This window comes from Tachyglossus aculeatus, chromosome 5 (assembly GCF_015852505.1).
Source record: "Tachyglossus aculeatus isolate mTacAcu1 chromosome 5, mTacAcu1.pri, whole genome shotgun sequence".
Lineage (NCBI taxonomy): Eukaryota > Metazoa > Chordata > Mammalia > Monotremata > Tachyglossidae > Tachyglossus > Tachyglossus aculeatus.
In genome coordinates, this window is record NC_052070.1 from 12,108,082 (window position 1) to 12,128,889 (window position 20,808).

Sequence of the window (20,808 nt, forward strand, 5' to 3'; positions counted from 1 at the left end):
CATGCCCAGAGCGTTCCTGTAGAAAGAATATTCGGGCAGCAGAGTGAAGTATAGACTGAAGCGGGGAGAGACGGGAGGATGGGAGATCAGGGAGGAGGCTGAGGCAGTAGTCCAGTCGGGGTAGGATGAGTGGTTGTACTGACAAGGTAGCGGTTTGGATGGAGAGGAAAAGGCGGATCTTGGCCATGTGCTTCTCCCTTTGCTCCACCGAAACTGCCCTCTCTACGGTGTGGCCCAGTGGGAAAAGCCTGGGCTTTGGAGTCAGAGGTCATGGGTTCAAATCCCAGCTCCGCCAGTTGTCAGCCGTGTGACTTTGGGCAAGTCACTTAGCTTCCCTGTGCCTCAGTTACCTCATCTGGAAAATGGGGATTAAGACTGTGAGCCCCCCCGGGACAACCTGATCACCTTGTTACCTCCCCAGCGCTTCGAGCAGTGCTTTGCAGATAGTAAGCGCTTAATAAATGCCATCATTATTATTATTATGATTACGGTCACCAGAGTTGATCTTCTCGCCAAATCCAACGGCCCCTACTCCATCCAGATCCTCCTTAGTCTCTCATCGGCCTGGACGCTCTGTTTCTCCTGGAAACGGTATCTAACCTTGGCCTCCCTGACGCTGTCCTCTCTTGATTCCCCTCCTACGGCCTGAACGCTCATTTGCTTTCGCGGGCTCCTCCGCCTCCCACCCTCTAACCGTGGGAACCCCTCAAGACTCAGCTCTGAATCCCCTTCTTTTCTCCATGTACACCCACTCCTTTCCCTTCCCCACAGCACCTGTATATATGTATATATGGTTGTACATATTTATTACTCTATTTTACTTGTACATATCTATCCTATTTATTTTATTTTGTTGGTATGTTTGGTTTTGTTTTCTGTCTCCCCCTTTTAGACTGTGAGCCCACTGTTGGGTAGGGACTGTCTCTATGCGTTGCCCATTTGTACTTCCCAAGGGCTTAGTACAGTGCTCGGCACATAGTAAGCGCTCAATAAATGCGATTGATGTTGATGGAGAACTCATTTGCTCCTCTGTCTTCAACTACCATCTCTAAGCGGACGACTCCCACCCACATCTCCTCTACAGTCTCGCATTTCATTTGTTCATTCATTGTCGTATTTATTGAGCGCTCACTGTGTGCAGGGCACTGGGCTAAGCGCTTGGAAAGTACATTTCGGCAGCAGGTAGAACCAATCCCTACCCAACAACGGGCTCACAGTCTAGAAGGGGGAGACAGACAACAAAACAAAACAAGCAGACAGGCCTCAGGAGCATCAAAATAGATAAATAGAATTATAGATGTATGCACATCATTAATAAAATAAACAGAGTAATAAATACGTACAAATATGCACAAGTGCTGTGAGGCGGGAAAGGGAGTAGAGCAGAGGGAGGGAGTTGGCGATGTGGAGGGGAGGAGGAGCAGAGGAAAAGGGGGGCTCCGTCTGGGAGCCTTCCCTCAGGATTTCCTCCCTACCTTCTTTCGTCAGGATCAATCAATCAATCAGTCGTATTTATTAATAATAATAATAATAATAATAATGGCATTTATTAAGCGCTTACTATGTGCAAAGCACTGTTCTAAGCACTGGGGAATTTACAAGGTGATCAGGTTGTCCCACGTGGGGCTCACGGTCTCCATCCCCATTTTGCAGATGAGGTAACTGAGGCACAGAGAAGTTAAGTGCCTTGCCCAAAGTCACACAGCTAATTGGCAGAGCTGGGATTTAGTGAGTGCTTACTGTGTGCAGAGCACTGTACTAAGCGCTTGGGAAGTACAAGTTGGCAACATACAGAGACAGTCCCTACCCAGCAGTGGGCTCACAGTCTAAAAGGGGGAGACAGAGAACAAAACCAAACATACTAACAAAATAAAATAAATAGAATAGATATGTACAAGTAAAATAAATAAATAAATAGGATGCTCTACTTGGATGTCCCACTGACACCTCCTCTAGCCTGGAAGCTCACTGTGGACAGGGAATGTGTCTGTTATATCAGTCTGTTGTAACTCCCCTAAGCGCCGAGTACAATGCTCTACGTACACTAAGCGCTCTCCTGTCTTAATAATAATAATAATGGTTTTTGCTAAGCGCTTACTATGTGCCAAGCACTGTTGTAAGCGCCGGGGTAGATACAGGGTTATCAGGCTGTCCCATGCGGGGCTCACAGTCTTAATCCCCATTTTCCAGATGAGGTCACTGAGGCACAGAGAAGCTGAGTGACTTGCCCAGAGTCACACAGCTGACAAGTGGTGGAGCTGGGATTAGAACCCACGACCTCTGACTCCCAAGCCCGGGCTCTTTCCATGGAGCCTGGCTGCTTCTCAGTTCATTCATTCAATCGTATTTATTGAGCGCTTACTGTGTGCAGAGCACTGTACTAAGCGCTTGAGAAGTACAAGTTGGCAACATCTAGAGACGGTCCCTACCCAACAACGGGCTCACAGTCTAGAAGGGGGAGACAGAACAAAACAAAAAATGTGGTCTGGTGTCAAGTCATCAGAATAAATAGAAGTAAAGCTAGATGCACATCATTAACAAAATAAATAGAATAGTAAATATGTACACGTAAAATAAATAGAGTAATAAATCTGTACAAACATCTATACAGTTGCTGTGGGGAGGGGAAAGAGGTAGGGCGGGGGGGGATGGGGAGGGGAGAGGAAAAAGGGGGCTCAGTCTGGGAAGGCCTCCTGGAGGAGGTGAGCTCTCAGTAGGGCTTTGAAGGGAGGAAGTTCAATGCTCTGCACACACTAAGCACTCAGCAAATACGATCAATTGAGCGAGCACTTTGATAACTCACCCCAGCCCGAGAACATGCTCATTAATGGTGTTTCTTGAGTGCTTACTACTTGCAGAGCACTGTACTAAGCAGATATGTATATATCCCTATAATCCTCATCATCATCATCAATCGTATTTATTGAGCGCTTCCTGTGTGCAGAGCACTGGACTAAGCGCTTGGGAAGTACAAGTTGGCAGCATAGAGAGACAGTCCCTACCCAACAGTGGGCTCACAGTCTAAAAGGGGGAGACAAAACCAAACATACTAACAAAATAAAATAAATAGAATAGATATGTGATATCCCTAAAACCATAATGACAGCGCTTTCATAACTTTTTTAAATCAGCCTATTTACTGAACGCTTTCATAAATCTGTCAAATCGTCCTATTTACTGAGCGCTCTCGTAAATGTTTTGTTGTCCGTCTCCCCCTTCTAGAGTGTGAGCCCACTGTTGGGTGGGGACTGTCTCTATATGTTGCCAATTTGTACTTCCCAAGCGCTTAGTACAGTGCTCTGCACATAGTAAGCGCTCAATAAATACGATTGATGATGATGATATGTACAAGTAAAATAAATAAATAAATAGAGTAATAAATATGTACAAACATATACATATATACAGGTGGGGTGGGGAAGGGAAGGAGGTAAGATGGGGGGGCGGACAGGGGGACGAGGGGGAGAGGAAGGAAGGGGCTCAGTCTGGGAAGGCCTCCTGGAGGAGGTGAGCTCTGCCCCTTCTTTTAGCTGCAGTTTATTTTAACGCCTCTATCCCCAACTAGATTGTAAGCTCCTTGTGGGCAGTCAGGGATGTCTTCCAACTCTCTGGTATTGTACTCTCCCTAGCATTCAGCGCCCCTAAATCCGTCAGATCGTCTTATTTACTGAGCGCTCTCCTAGATTGGTAAAAGCGTCCTATTTGCCGCGTGCTTTCGTAACTCCTTAAAATCAGCCCATTTACTGAGCGTGCTCGGAAATCTAAGTCAGTCTATTTACTGAGCGACCCTAAATCCGTCAGATCCTCTTATTTACGGAGCGCTCATAAATCCGTCAGATCCTCCTATTTCCTGAGCGCTTTTGGCAATTTGTCAATGGTGGTATTTGTTAAACACTAGGTGCTGAGCGTTGTTGTAAGCGCTGAGAAATCGTCGTGACCGAACTCCTTAAAATCAGCCTATTTCCTGAGCGTTTTCGTAAATCTGTAAAATCAGCTATTTACTGAGCGCTTTTGGAAATCTGTCAAATAGTCCTATTTACTGAACGCTCGTAAATCCCTAAAACCGTAATGGCAGCACTTTCGTAACTTTTTTAAATCAGCCTATTTACTGAACGCTTTCATAAATCTGTGTCAAATCGTCCTATTTACTGAGCGCTCTCGTAAATGTTTTGTTGTCCGTCTCCCCCTTCTAGACGGTGAGCCCGTTGTTGGGAAGGGACTATCTCTATGTGTTGCTGACTTGTACTTCCCAGGCGCTTAGTACAGTGCTGTGCACACAGTAAGCACTCAATAAATGCAATTGAGTGAATGAATGAATACAGTGATCTGCACACAGTAAGCGCTCAATCAATACCATTGATTACTAATTCTACTGTACTTTTCCCAAGCGTTTAATAAGGTGTTCTGTGCCCATTGTGTGCTCAGTGTATACTATCGATCGATAATCTCCAGTAGAATAACCTCAGTAACGGAGTGTGTAGTTAACTAAGCCTGTAGAAAAATTGTTCTAAGGATTGGCAAAAGCCCTCACCTCCAAGCCGTCACCAAAACCTGCCGGTCTCAGCTCTGCAACATTGCTAAGATCCGCCCTGTCCTCTCCATCCAAACCGCTACCCTGCTCGTTCAAGCGCTCATCCTATCCCGTCTGGACTACTGTATCGGCCTCCTCTCCGATCTCCCATCCTCTTGTCTCTCCCCACTTCAGTCCATACTTCATGCTGCTGCCCGGATTGTCTGTCCAGAAACGCTCTGGGCATGTTACCCCCCTCCTCAAAAACCTCCAATGGCTACCAATCAATCTGCGCATCAGGCAGAAACTCCTCACCCTGGGCTTCAAGGCTGGCCATCCATCCCCTCGCCCCCTCCTACCTCACCTCCCTCCTCTCCTTCTCCCGCCCAGCCCGCACCCTCCGCTCCTCTGCTGCTTATCCCCTCACCGTGCCTCGTTCTCGCCTGTCCCGCCGTCGACCCCCGGCCCACGTCATCCCCCGGGCCCGGAATGCCCTCCTTCCCCACATCCGCCAAGCTAGCTCTCTTCCTCCCTTCAAAGCCCTACTGAGAGCTCACCTCCTCCAGGAGGCCTTCCCAGACTGAGCCCCCTCCTTCCTCTCCCCCTCTCCATCCCCCCCCACCTTACCTCCTTCCCTTCCCCACAGCACCTGTATATATGTTTGTACATATTTATTACTCTATTTTACTTGTACATATCTATTCTATTTATTTTATTTTGTTAATATGTTTTGTTTTGTTCTCTATCTCCCCCTTCTAGACTGTGAGCCCACTGTTGGGTAGAGACCATCTCTATGTGTTACCAACTTGTGCTTCCCAAGCGCTTAGTACAGTGCTCTGCACACAGTAAGCGCTCAATAAATACGAATGATTGGGGGGAACAGTGGGAGGGAGAGGAGCCAGGTGGAAGAGTCAAGAGCAAGGATAGTCGAGCAATCTGCTTGGAAGGAGTGAAGGGAGTGAGCTAGGGAAGAAATAGGTGAAGAAAGCAGATAGGTCACGGTGCTGGGAGTTACCTCCGAGCTCTCTCGTTCTCCTCTTTTCAACTTAGAATTTGCATGGAGTTTATTTTTAAGGCTCTCGGAGGATTTTTCGGTATCTGTTGCGTCTCTTCTTTGAGCTATTCCTGTCAAGGAGGTACTGTGTTTAATAGACTAGAAAGCACACTCTGCTGACAATTTGCTTGACTTACCTGAGGTCACAAATCCTGTTTTCAAAGGCGAACATTCCAAATCGAATTTTATGATTTTTTTTTTTTTAGATTAAGAACCGACTCGATAGTCTTTCGTAGGCAGTCTTTTTATGTGGTTGTTAAAAAAGTCAAAAGTTTTGTTTCTCTTTTTTCGGTTTCCCAAATAGACTTTTTGACCTCTAGTTGCCTAATTTTATCTAAGTCGAATGAGAGTATTTGATCTAGAGTGTCATCCTGTACTACGACAACAGAATAGTGGTATGGCACAATTGAGGCTATTGAATAATAACAACATTAGAAAATTTGAGAGCTCTCCATGTATGAGTCTTTTCATTCTCCCCGGAAACGGCACTTTAGCACTCGGTTTCCAGGTCCGTTAAGATCCACTCCAGAAAACAGTAGAGTCGTCCACAGTCATCCTGTCCAAATTCTCAGTATTATTATTATTATTATTTTTCTTCTAGACTGAGCCCGCTGTTGGGTAGGGACCGTCTCTGTGTGTTGCCGACTTGTACTTCCCAAGCGCTTAGTACAGTGCTCTGCACACAGTAAGCGCTCAATAAATGCGATTGATTGATTGATTGATCCAGGAGAAGGAATCAGGTGTGTGACAGGTGCTGTTCTAAGCACTGGGGTGGATACAAGCGAATCAGCTTGGATACAGTCCCTGTCCCACATGGGGTCCCAGTCTCAGTCCCCATTTTCCAGATGAGGTAACGGAGGCCCAGAAACGTGAAGTGACTTGCCCAAACTCACACAGCAGAAAAGCGGCAGAGGGAGGATTAGAGCCCATGACCTTCTGACACCCATGCCACAGCTGTTCCTTCTTATACTGCATCTCCTCTTTTTTTTTTAAATGGTATTTGTTAAGTGTTTACTATGCGTCAAGCACTGTTCTAAGACCTGGGGTGGACATAATAATGATAATAATAATAATAATAATAATAATGATGATGTTGGTATTTGATAAGCAGTTACTTTGTGCCAAGCACTGTTCTAAGTGCTGGGGGAGATATAAGGTAATCAGGTTGTTCCAGGTGGAGCTCACAGTCCCAGTCATTTGACAGATGAGGTAACTGAGGCACAGAGAAATTTAGTGATTTGTCCAAGGTCACACAGCTGACAAGTGGCAGAGCCGGGATTAGGACCCATGACTTCTGACTCCCAAGCCCGGGCTCTTTCCACTGAGCCATGCTGCTTCTCCACCCCTCAAGTTAATCAGGTAAGACACTAACTCTGTTGTACCCTCCCAAGTGCTTAGTACAGTGTTCTGCACATAGTAAAAGCTCATTAAATACCATAGATTCATCAATAATAATAATAATAATAATGATGGCATTTATTAAGCGCTTACTATGTGCAAAGCACTGTTCTAAGCGCTGGGGAGGTTACAAGGTGATCAGGTTGTCCCTCGTGGGGCTCACAGATTTAATCCCCATTTTCCAGATGAGGGAACTGAGGCCCGGAGAAATTAAGTGACTTGCCCAAAGTCACACAGCTGACAATTCACACAGTCCTTGTCCCATTTGGAGCTCACAGCCTAAATAGGAGAGAGAACGGTATCAGACCTGTTTGGCGGTTGAGAAAACAGGCCCAGAGAAGTGAAGTGACTTCCCCAAAGTCACCCAGCAGACAAGCAGACTGAACTCCTTGTCTTCCCTCCCAAACCCTGCCCTCTCCCTGACTTTCCCATCACTGTTGATGGCACTACCATCCTTCCCGTCTCACAAGCCCGCAACCTTGGTGTCATCCTCGACTCCGCTCTCTCGTTCACCCCTCACATCCAAGCCGTCACCAAAACCTGCCGGTCTCAGCTCCGCAACGTTACCAAGATCCGCGCTTTCCTCTCCATCCAAACCGCTACCCTCCTATGCCGTCTGGACTACTGCATCAGCCTTCTCTCTGATCTCCCACCCTCGTGTCTCTCCCCACTTCAATCCATACTTCACGCCGCTGCCTGGATCGTCTTTGTCCAGAAATGCCCTGGGCATGTTACTTCCCTCCTCAAAAATCTCCAGTGGCTACCTATCAACCTACGCATCAGGCAGAAACTCCTCACCCTGGGCTTCAAGGCTGCCCATCCCTCGCCCCCTCCTACCTCTCCTCCCTTCTCTCCTTCTCCAGCCCAGCCCGCACCCTCCGCTCCTTCGCCACTAATCTCCTCCCCGTACCTCGTTCTCGCCTGTCCCGCCATCGACCCCCGGCCCACGTCCTCCCCCAGGCCTGGAATGCCCTCCCTCTGCCCATCCGCCAAGCTCGCTCTCTTCCTCCCTTCAAGGCCCTACTGAGAGCTCACCTCCTCCAGGAGGCCTTCCCACACTGACCCCCCTCCTTCCTCTCCCCCTTGGTCCCCCTCTCCATCCCCACCGTCTTTCCTCCTTCCCTTCCCCACAGCACCTGTATATATGTATATATGTTTGTTCGTATTTATTACTCTATTTATTTTACTTGTACATATCTATTCTATTTATTTTATTTTGTTAATATGTTTGGTTTTGTTCTCTGTCTCCCCCTTTATAGACTGTGAGCCCACTGTTGGGTAGGGACCCTCTCTATATGTTGCCAACTTGTACTTCCCAAGCGCTTAGTACAGTGCTCTGCACACAGTAAGCGCTCAATAAAGACACAAGGTAGGGCAGGAGGGGCGATGGGGAGGGGAGGAGGAGACCTGACCCCAACCCACGTACTACCTCTGGCCTGGAATGCCCTCCCTCTACACATTCGCCAAACTATCTCTCTTCCTCCCTTCAGAACCCTACTGAGAGCTCACCTCCTCCAGGAGGCCTTCCCTGACTCAGCCCCCACTTTTTCCTCTCCTCCTCCCCTCCCCATCGCCCCTCCTGCCCTACCCTGTTCCCCATAGCACTTGTATATATTTGTACATATTTATAATAATAATGATGGCATTTGTTAAGCGCTTACTATGTGCAAAGCTTATTTCTCTATTTTATCTGTGTGTATTTATTACTCTCGTTTATTAATGATGTGTTTATAGCTATAATTCTATTTATTCTGATAGTATTGACACCTGTCTACTTGTTTTGTTCCGTTGCCTGTCTCCCCCTTCTAGACTGTGAACCCGTTGTTGGGTAGGGACCATCTCTATATGTTGACCATTTGTTCTTCCCAAGCTGTTAGTACAGTGCTCTGCACACAGTAAGCGCTCAATAAATATGATTGAATGAATGAATGAATGCCGTTTCATTAGAGACCTAGAGAATGATATATTAGTCCAAGCCAGAATGATGAATAAAGTTGGCCGTGAGGGTTAGGTTATGTGACTGTGCATACATATAATTCTTTAGCTATACAGTCAATTGCACATTTAATTATTCTGATTACTCTGTTGCGATGTCACCGGGGGTTTTCAGAGCTAAATCCTGGCCGAAAAAAGCCCCCAGAGTCACTTAATGTGAGAGTACATCATCTGTAATTTGTTTCTATTAGTGTCTCTCTCTCCCCTTGTAGACTGGGAGCTCGTTGTGGGCAGGGAATGTGTCTGTTACGTCATTCTATTGTACTCTTCCAAGCGCTTAGTCCAGTGCTGTGCACATAGTAAGCGCTCAATCAGTAAGATTGACCGAACGACTGAGTGCCTGGCCGCCCCCACAGCCTCTGCTGGATCCTAAAGCTGTCCAGGTTTCTCAGTCTTTTACCGCCGATTAAAAGAAATGAAACTCACCTCCAAGTCAAAGGAAATGGAGCAGGAAGCTGGAGGTCATCAGTCTTAATATGGTGTCAGACTGATTGTTTGCTAGGATTTTAATTCCAAAAAACCACTACTGTTTGTGCCCTGCGGCCCACCCGATTTGCACGTATCCACCCCAGCGCTTAGTACAGGGCTGGGCGCATAATAGGCGCTTAACAAATAACACCACCACCATCACCAGGAGAAGCAGTGTGGCTCGGTGGAAAGAGCACGGGCTTTGGAGTCAGAGGTCATGGTCAGCTGTGTGACTTTGGGCAAGGCACTTAACTTCTCTGGGCCTCAGTTACCTCGTTTGTAAAATGGGGATTAAGATTGTGAGCCCCCAGTGGGACAACCTGATCATCTTGTAACCTCCCCAGCGCTTAGAACAGTGCTTTGCACATAGTAAGCGCTTAATAAATGCCATTATTATTATTATTATTATTATCACCATCAAAATTTTCATCCTATTTCTGTCTTTAAACTGATCAGGAAATCTTCCCTTTTCCTCTGCTCCCCTTCCCATCACCCCGATTCCCTCCCTCTGCTCTACCCGCCTCCCCACCCCACAGCACTTGTGTATATATGTACATATTAATCTATTTTGTTAAGGGTGTCTTTATATCTATAACAGAGAAACAGCGAGGCTTAGTGGCAAGAGCCCGGGCTCGGGAGTCAAAGGTCGTAGGTTCTAATCCCGACTCCGCCACTTGTCAGCTGTGTGACTTTGGGCAAGTCATTTAACTTCTCTGTGCCTCAGTGACCTCATCTGGAAAATGGGGATTAAGACTGTGAGCCCCACATGGGGCAACCTGTTACCTTGTATCTCTCCCAGTGCTTAGAACGGTGCTTGGCACATAGTAAGCGCTTAAATACCATCGTTATTATAATTCTATTTATTTGTATTGATGCCTGTTTACTTGTTTTGATGTCTTTCTCCCCCCTTCTGCGAGCCCGCCATAGGCAGGGATTGTCTCTTTTTGTTGCTGAATTTTACTTTCCAAACGCTTAGTACAGTGCTCTGCACACAGTAAGTGCTCAGTAAATACGATTGAATGATTGAATGGATTGTGTCTACCAACTCCGTGGTATCATACTCTCCCAAATGCCTAGTATGGGGCTCCGCACCAAGTGGGCCCTCAGTAAATACCCTGAATTGACTGATTCAGAATATGTAGCACTGCAAATCATGATTATCCAGTGCCGAGGATGGGTGTGCCAAGATTGCCGTGGGATTGCTATCATTATTGATCAGTCAATAAAGAGCAACCCAGTAAATGGAATGAATGGAGGCAAGTCTTCATTCATCGGCCATAGTTTGCCCTCAGAGAGGTCTTGTTGGAGAACAGCAATTTCGCAAAAACCGTCAGGGATTATGGATCCCGTAACCCACAGCAGAGAATTCACACTCTCATACTTTTCCTGCGTATGGGAAGCAGCGTGGTTTAATGAAGAACGCCCAGGCTGGAAATCTAATTCCAGCTCCGCCCCATGTCTACTGCGTGACCTTGGGCGAGTCGCTTCGCTTCTCTGGGCCTCGGCTCCCTCATCTGGAAAAGGGGAATGAAGATTGTGAGCCCCATGTGGGACAGGGACTGTGTCCAGCCTCCTTACTGGTATCTACTTCCGTGCATAGAACAGTGCTTGGTGCGTGGTAAGTGCTTAGCAGGTAGCATAATTATTAATTATGACTGAGCCCGCTCCTCCCAGACTGAGCCCCCTCCTTCCTCTCCTCCTCCTCCCCCTCCCCATCCCCCCCGCCTTACCTCCTTCCCCTCCCCACAGCACCTGTATATATGTATATATGTTTGTACGTATTTATTACTCTATTTTACTTGTACATATTTATTCTATTTATTTTATTTTGTTAATATGTTTTGTTTCGTTGTCTGTCTCCCCCTTCTAGACTGTGAGCCCACTGTTGGGTAGGGACCGTCTCTATACGTTGCCAACTTGGACTTCCCAAGCGCTTAGTTCAGTGCTCTGCACTTAAATACGATTGAAGGAATGAATGAATAATTCCTATTAATTCTCATCCCCGACTCATCATTGGAGAAATCAGTCAATCAGTGGTATTTGATGATAATATGAGTAATGATGATATGTAAGCGCTTAATATGTGCCAACCACTGTTCTAAGCTCTGGGGTAGCTACAGGGTAATCAGGTTACCCCACGTGGGGCTCACAGTCTTAGTCCCCATTTCACAAACGAGGGAACGGAGGCACAGAGAAGTGAAGTGACTTGCCCAGAGTCACACAGCCGATAAGTGATGGAGCCGGGATTGGAACCCAACAACCTCTGATTCTCAAGCCTGGGGTCTTGCCACTGAGCCACACTGCTTCCGAACGTGGGAAAGTACAGTACAGCAGAATTAGCGGATGTGTTCCTTGCCCGTAACGAGCCTACTGGAGAGAAACCCTTCAAATGGCGTGAATGTGGGGTGGATTTCCTTCGTGCCTCACAATTTTGCCGTCCATTGGATGGTTCACATGGGTTTTTTCCGTTCATTTTGATATCCCCCGATCAGCCCTCCCGGGGAGATTCCCCCTGTTGACTATAACCTCATTGTGGGTGGGGATCATGACTGCCAACTCTATTGTGTCGTAGTTTCCCACACACTTAGTACAGTAATTGATTAGTCTGTGAAGACCTCATGGAGGAAATGTGATTTTAGGAGGGTTTTGGAAGTGGGAAGGAGTGATGGGCTGTCAATAAACCAGTGCTTATTGACTCTTCTGTATGCACAGGGTGGTTGGTCAAGACGCAGGGGTGAGTTTTGACTTCAAAGAAGTGTAAACTCTTGTGTGTCTGTTCTGTTGTACCCTCCCAAGCGCTTAATATAGTGCTCTGCACAGAGTAAGTGCTCAGTAAACACCACTGATGGATTGATAGTCCTACTTTTTGAGCGCTTACTGTGTGCAGAGCACTGTCCTAAGCGCTTGGGAGAGTACAATATACAGACACGAGCTGACAGTCTAGAGGGGGAGACAGACATGAATAGAAATAAAGAAGTTACGGTTAATTGTCCTTCAGGTAATCAGTTTGGTTAGTGGATAGGACCTTAGTTGGGAATTCAGAAGAGCACGGCTCTGCTCACAATTCTCCTGGTCCATTCTGTGGTCACAGCTAATCACTTAATTAACCGGCTTGTTTTTCAGATTTGCCCTTTGTAAGATGGGCGTATTGGCAGGCATTCCTGGAAAGATGCTACGAAAAGCAAAGCCATTCCTAGTGAATTCCAATTTCTCAGAGCCATAGTTCTACTCTAATATTTGGTTTCCAGCACTCACACTAAAGTAAACATGAGTAATACACACGTGCCCTTTTGTACTCCAGAACAAACGGGATTCTTTTGCTCTTGGGGATGGAATCAATCATCATCTATTGGTTTTATATATTAGAAAGCTACGCTAGCTGGCTATGTAGGTTTCCTCGTTTTTGGATTTTTTTTTAAGCTGACGAACTGCTTCCACTTCAAAACCCAGTATGGGCAGGGATTGTCCGTCTTTATTGCTGAATTGTACTTTCCCAGTGCTTAGTACAGTGCTCTCCACACAGTAAGCGCTCAATCAATTTGATTGAATGAATGACTGAGATAGATTAGCAGCTGAAAATCTTTCCTGGTAGAAAAGCCATTATTTGCCAGTGTTAATGGTGAAGGGAACTCGCAAGGCTTCTGAGGATTCGGTTACTGGAGGCAGAATCTCTCCTCAATCCCCGAGATGGTCTTAGCGGGAGACCCTCTAGACTGTAAGCCCGGTGAGGGCAGGGATTGTCTCTTTATTGCCGAATTGTACTTTCCAAGCGCTTTGTACAGTGCTGTGCACACAGTAAGCGCTCAATAAATACAATTGAATGAATAATATGGATGGTATTTGTTAAGCGCAGACTATCTGTCAAGCACTGTTCCAAGAGCTGGGGTAAATATAAGTCAATCACATGGGGCTCACAGTCTTCATCCCCATTTTATTCATTCATTCATTCAACCGTATTTATTGAGCACTTACTGTGTGCAGAGCACTGTACTAAGTGCTTGGGAAATATAAATCGTCAACGTATAGAGACCGTCCCTACCCAGCAACGGGCTTACAGTCTAGAAGGGGGACACAGACAACAAAACAAAGCAAGTAGACTGAGCCCCCTTTTTCCTCTCCTCCTCTCCATCCCCCCCGCCCTACCCTCTTCCCCTCCCCACAGCACTTGTATATATATTTGTACAGATTTATTATTCTATTTATTTTACTCGTACATATTTACTAAGCTATTTATTTTGTTAATGATGTGCATGTTCCCTCCCCCCCCCCCCCCTTTTAGACTGTGAGCCCACTGTTGGGTAGGGACTGTCTCTATATGTTGCCAATTTGTACTTCCCAAGCGCTTAGTACAGTGCTCTGCACATAGTAAGCGCTCAATAAATACGATTGATGATGATGATGATGATGTAGCTTTAATTCTATTTGTTCTGACGACTTTGACACCAGTCTACATGTTTCGTTTTGTTGTCTGCCTCCCCTTTCTAGACTGTGAGCCCATTGTTGGGTAGGGACCGTCTCTAGATGTTGCCGACTTGTACTTCCCAAGCGCTTAGTACAGTGCTCCGCACACAGTAACCGCTCAATAAATATGGTTGAATGAAGTAGACAGATAATTGAGGCACAGAGAAGTGAAGTGACTTGCCCAAAGTCACACAGCTGACAAGTGGCGGAGCCGGCATTAGAACCCATGACCTCTGACTTCCAAGACCGGGCTCTTTTCAGTAGGCCACGCTGCTTCTCATGTTGAATGAGTTCTCCTAGCTCACCTGTTAATAAAGGAAAAATTAGGTAATTCCTCATTAATCTGTATAATAACAATAGTATTTAAGTTCTGTATGCAAAATGATTTGGGAACGTCTTATAATAATAATAATGATGATGATAATAATGGTACTTGTTAAGTTTTCTATTTATTTTATTTTGTTAGTATGTTTGGTTTTGTTCTCTGTCTCCCCCTTCTAGACCGTGAGCCCGCTGTTGGGTAGGGACAGTCTCTATGTGTTGCCGACTTGTACTTCCCAAGCGCTTAGTACAGTGCTCTGCACACAGTAAGCGCTCAATAAATACAATTGATTGATTAAGTGCTTACTGTGTGCCAAGCACTGTTCTAAGTGCTGGGGTAGATACAAGTCAAGTCAGCCAGGCTGGACACAATCCCTGTCCCGCTTGGGGCTCACAGTCTAAATAGGAAGGAGTAGGATTGAATCCCCATTTTACAGATAGGTAACTGAGGCACAGAAAAGTGAAGTGACCTGCCCAGGGTCACGCAGTAGGTTCATGGCCGAAGCGGGATTTTATGACCCCCAGGCATATGCTTTTTCCACTAGGCCAGGCTGCAGAAAAGTTTTCTTTTAATACAGTATTTTCTCTCCACCTTGATTTGGGGAGCGGCGTTAGGATTATAGTTTGGGGTGTGCCTTAGTACGACAGGTAAAATCTGAAGCGAGGGCCTCTCTTTGGACACGACAAGCACTCACTGTTTAACAAGCACTTTTAGGAAATTCTGCACACTTTTAATGTAGCGGGAGGTCACCTGAACTCAGACTCGAAAGAAAGTTAAAATTTTTGTTTCTTGATTTCCTTGTCCTTAGACTAATAAAATAATACCCATCACAGTTGAATTAAACTGTTGTATTCTGTGCAAATCCTTAAACTGGGATCTGGGGAAAATAGAAGCAGTGTTAGGGATTTCCTCATGCGGTTAATGTAGTGTCTGATGTTTAATATTGCTTTGCTTCTTGGGAATGAAAGTGTTTAGTGTGCTTTGATTTATCATGCATTTTGTATAATAACGGATTATTGATATCTCTTGCTAGGCACTCGGCATCTCACCCGAAGAGAAATTTGTCATTACAACAACAAACAGAAAAGAAATTACAGATGATAACTTTAGTAAGTAAACAGTGGTTATTAATCTCATGCTTCTCTTAAGTTGTAAACATTTCACATAACCTAGAAATGTCATTTAAGGCCCACTTTTTGTTGCTGAAATTGTAACGAGGGTGCAGGATTCAATCCAGAGTTCCTCTTTTGCCAACTTTTCCGGTCATGGTCTTGAAAAGCCAACAATTAATGATTCAGTTACGTGATAGGTGATGCCTGGAGAGCTTGTCAGAACCTATTCAAAGGCTGATTCTTCTCACAATTATAGCCGAAAGTATGCTCATCTAAACCCAGTTGGAAAGTGGCATTCTTTTTGTGATCCATTTGGAATTAGATCAGAAAGACTCCTATCGAGAGTGTGTTTAAAATGCACATCTCCTAGCCGTCACTTTATTTTCTTCAGATTAAATTACGGTGGCATTTTGCTAGAGATAATTATATTGGTGTGTGTTACATTTCTCACCTTCTTTGCAGGCGACAGTGTCCAAGATGGGATTACCTTGTACCTGCTGCAGTCAGTCAATCAATTATTACTTTCCGCAACAAAGGAGCGAATTGACTTCTTACCGCATTATGACACGCTGGTCAAGAGTGGCATGTATGAATATTATGCCAGCGAAGGACAAAACCCGTTGCGTAAGTCCCCCAAACCTGGGGAATCGTCTAAATGATATACACATTATTCTTAAATATGGAAACTTAAGGAATCCTCTTTTGAATAGTTCCCTCAGTTTTTGGATCTGTACCCTTTGTCCGCCCCACCCTCAGCTCCACAGCTTTTAGGTACGTAGCTGGAATTTATTTTAATGGCTGTCTCCCCCCTCTAGACTGTAAGCTCCTTGTGGGCAGGGACGCTGTCTACCAAATCTGGCAGTGAACTCTCCTAGGCACTTAATACAGTGGCCTGGGCACAATAAAGCTCTCAGGAAATAGGTTTGCTTTTTTATCCACAGTTAAGCTCCTTTACCATCTATATTTTGGCATTCGTAGCATTTAGTTTTAAATTTCAAATCATACTCGTTTTGAAATTTACTTGCATACTTGAGCTATAGACTGAGGGTTTTTTCTTTCATTTTTTTGATTTTTCTTGACCCTTTTCTGAATGGGGGTTATGGATAACTAGACAAAGGGACATGCGAGGAGAGGTGGGGATAGCGATAAGGAGTCCTCCAACCTCTGCGGCCAATTCTTTCGTCAGCTCTTTCTCTACGTTTTGTAAAAATTATTTTAATGGTATTTGTTAAGCACTAACTAGGTGCCAGGCACTACTCAGCACTGGGGTAGACACAGGCTAATATGGTCGGACACGGTCCTTGTCTCCTTTGGGGGGGCTCACAGTCTTAATCCCCATTGTACAGATGAAGGAACTGAGACATACTGAAGTGGAGTGGATTGCCCAAGGTCACACAGCCGACAAAGGGTAGAGCCGGGATGGCCTCCAGCCCCTTACTGTGGCTCTCTTCTGGGTCCCATTTCTCTTATCAGAGGACACTCCTTCTCTAGGGAAGCTCATTGCTCCTTCAGCTTCTAATAATAATAATAATGATGGCATTTATTAAGCGCTTACTATGTGCAAAGCACTGTTCTAAGCGCTTGGGGAGGTTACAGGGTGATCAGGTTGTCCCACGGAGGGCTCACCATCTTAATCCCCATTTTACAGATGAGGTAACTGAGGTACAGAGAAGTGAAGTGACTTGCCCAAAGTCACCCAGCTGACAGTTGACGGAGCCGGGATTTGAACCCATGACCTCTGACTCCAAAGCCCGGGCTCTTTTCCACTGAGCCACGCTGCTTCTCTAATCATCTTCCCCATCTCTCAAACCTGTAACCTTGACAGTGTTCTAGACTTCCCTTACTCTTTCAAATCCCTATTCAGCCATTTCTTAATAATAATAATAATAGTAACAGTAATGGTACTTTCATTCATTCATTCATTCATTTAGTCAGTCGTATTTATTGAGCGATTACTGTGTGCACAGCACACAGTACTTGTACTGAACGCTTCCTAAACGCTTGGGAAGTACAAGTTGGCAACATATAGAGACAGTCCCTACCCAACAGCGGGCTCACAGTCTAAAAGGGGGAGACAGAGAACAAAACCAAACATACTAACAAAATAAAATAAATAGAAAAGATATGTACAAGTAAAATAAATAAATAGAGTAATATAGAGACGGCCCCTACCCAACAACGGGCTCACAGTCTAGAAGGGGGAGACAGACAACAAAACAAAACGTGGACAGGTGTCAAGTCATCAGAATAAATAGAAATAGAGCTAGATGCACATCATTAGCAAAATAAATAGAATAGTAAATATGTACAAGTAAAATAAATAGAGTAATAAATCTGTACATCTGCTGTGGGGAGGGGAACTTCCCAAAAAACAAGCAAATGGATTTTGGAGCAAATTAAACCAAAGTGGTCTTTGGAAGGCCAAATGACGCTACTTAGATTAGCATATTTTGAACACATAATCAGGAGGACTAATTCTCTGGAGACAGTACTATGTGCCAAGCACTGTTCTAAACACAGGAATAGAGACAAGTGGATCAGTTTGGACCCAGTCCCTGTCCCACGTGGGGCTCACGCCCTTAATTTTTAGAGGTGAGGTAACTGAGGCCCGGAGAAGTGAGGTGACTTCCCCAAGGTCACATAGCAGATGTAGCGGAACATGGATTAGAACCCAGGTCAATCAATCAATCGTATTTATTGAGCGCTTACTGTGTGCAGAGCACTGTACTAAGCGCTTGGGAAGTACAGAGGTCCTTGTGACTGACAGAGCGGTGCTTTAATGACTAAACCCACACTGTTAAAGATCCGTCCTTTCTCTTCCTCTCTACTCAGGCGCCTCAGGCACCTGGTCCTATCACGCCTCGACTACTGCATCGGCCTCCTCATTCATTCATTCAGTCGTATTTATTGAGCGCTTACTGTGTGCAGAGCACTGTACTAAGCGCTTGGGAAGTACAATTTGGCAACATATAGAGACAGTCCCTATCCAACAGCGGGCTCACAGTCTAGAATGGGGAGACAGATGACAAAACGAAACGTGTGGACAGGTGTCAAGTCACCAGAATAAATAAACATAATTATAATTATTATAATTAATAGATTAATAAATTAATTAACAGATTAATAGATGTCCATCATCACCTCATTTGTCTCCGTGCTTCCTATCTGTCTTTCCCTGCTCAAGTCCATATGTCACTCGGTTGCCGGGACCATCTTTCTAAAATGTAATTCTACACATGACTCCCCACTCCTCAAGAACCTCTGATTTTTTTTTTTAAATTTAATGGTATTTGTCAAGTGCTTCCTACGCGTCCAGCACCGTTCCAAGTGTTGGGGTAGGGACAAGTTCATCAGGTCGAACACAATCCCTGTACCACGTGGGGCTCATGGTCTAAGTAGGAGGGAGAACAGGGATTGAATGTCCATTTTGCAGGTGAGGGAACTGAGGCCCAGGTGAGTTGAGTGGCTTGCCCGGCGTCACGCTGCTGGCACATGGTGGAGCTGGGCTGAAAACCCAGTTATTCTGATTCCCAGGCCTGTTTGTATTCCACTGGGCCACGCTGCCGGTTGCCCTCTCCTCTCCATGCGGAGCAGAACTTCAATCAATCAATCAATCAATCGTATTTATTGAGCGCTTACTGTGTGCAGAGCACTGTACTAAGCGCTTGGGAAGTACAAGTTGGCAACATCTAGAGACAGTCGCTACCCAGCAGTGGGCTCACAGTCTAAAAGGGGGAGACAGAGAACAAAACCAAACATACTAACAAGATAAATTAAATAGAATAGATACGTACAAGTAAAATAAATAAATAAATAGAGTAATAAATACGTACAAACATATATACATATATACAGGTGCTGTGGGGAAGGGAAGGAGGTCTGACACTCACTCAGCTCTCTCCCACTACTTATCCCCACTCTTAATAATAATAATAATAATAATAATAATAATTGTGATATTTGTTAAGCAGTTAGTATGTGTCACTCACTGTTTGAAGCACTGAGGAAGATAATTAATTAATAATGGCATTTGTTAAGCGCTTACTATGTGCAAAGCACTGGTCTAAGCACTGGGGGGATACAAGGTGATCAGGTTGTCCCACGGGGGCTCACAGTCTTAATCCCCATTTAACAAATGAGGTAACTGAGGCTCAGAAAAGTTAAGTGACTTGCCCAAGATCACACAGCAGACATGCGGCGAAGCCAGGATTAGAACCCATGACCTCTGACCCCCAAGCCTGTGCTCTTCCCACAGAGCCACGCTCTTCTCTTAAGATAGAAGATAATCAGGTTAGACACAGACTCCCACACAGGGGCTCACCATCTAAGTAGGAAGGAGGACGGGTATTGAATTCCCATTTTACAGATGAAGTTACTGAGACTTGCCCGAGGTCGTACAGCAGATCCAGGTTTAGAACCCAGGTCCTCAGACTCCCAGGGCTGTGCTCTTTCCGCTAGGCCATGCTGCTCTGATCTTATTACCCCTTAGTTGGCATGGTTCATTCTTCTCAAGCCAACTTATTCACACTATGCTCTGCCCTCGTCCTCCTCCCCATCTTCCTCTTCTTCACATCCTCCTCCCTTTCGGGAACTTCCCTCCCACTTCCCTTTTGACAGGCCCCTTCTTCCAAACCCTTTTGAAATCACATTTCTTCCAGGGGGCCTTTGATTGATTTTTACATCTTCCCCCCTTCTATCCCCACAACTCTCACTGCAGTGTGACCTTGGACAAGTGACTTAACTTCTCTGTACCTCAGTTACCACACCTGCAAAATGGGGATTAAAAGTGTGAGCCCCACATGGGACAACCTTGTATCTACCCCGGTTCTTAGAACAGTGCTTGGCACATAGTAAGCACTTAACAATTATTATTATTGTTATTATTATTATTATTATTATCTGAGCCCTTGGGTTCTCCCACCTCTTTTGGTCACCCATTTTGTTAAAGCGCTTAATATGGGTTCCGTATCTGGTAAGCGCTTACTATGTGCCGGGCACCTTGTTAAGCACTGGGGTCGATACAAGTTAATTAGGTTGGACGCAGTCCCGTCCCACACGGGGCTCACGGTCTTAATACCCATTTTACAGTTGAGGTAACTGAGGTGCGGAGAAGTGGAGTGACTTGCCCAAGGTCACCCAGCAGACAGTTGGTAGAATCAGGATTAGACCTCGGGTCCTTCTGACTCTTAGGCCCATGCTCTATCCAGTCATGTGCGCATCTTTATGCGCTGTTGCTTCCTCTTTTCTGTAATTTGTTTTATTATCTGTCTCCCCCTTGTTGGCAGGGACCGTCTCTATTAACTGTATTTTAGTCTTTAAGAGCTTAGTACGGTACTCTGTACTCAGGAAATGCTATTATTTGGAAGTGTTGAGGATTAGCTTGTGGGCAGGGAACGCGCGTGCCAACTCACGTTACCTTGTCCCACGCTCTTCGTACAGTGCCCTGCCCATAATAATCACTTGATAAACACGATCGATTGATCGACTG

At 45.4% G+C, this 20,808-nt stretch overlaps 1 protein-coding gene across 1 annotated transcript in view; it reads left to right on the forward strand.

Moving 5' to 3' along the window:
• Window positions 1–20,808, forward strand: part of SMCHD1 (structural maintenance of chromosomes flexible hinge domain containing 1) — a gene marked incomplete at its 5' end in the record, with an annotated part of 180,781 nt that overhangs the window by 23,341 nt on the left and 136,632 nt on the right. Inside the window, 2 exons of the mRNA XM_038747255.1 lie at window positions 15,242–15,317; window positions 15,783–15,944. Coding sequence (XP_038603183.1) covers window positions 15,242–15,317; window positions 15,783–15,944 — 238 coding nt within the window. The remainder of the gene's footprint in view (window positions 1–15,241; window positions 15,318–15,782; window positions 15,945–20,808) is intronic.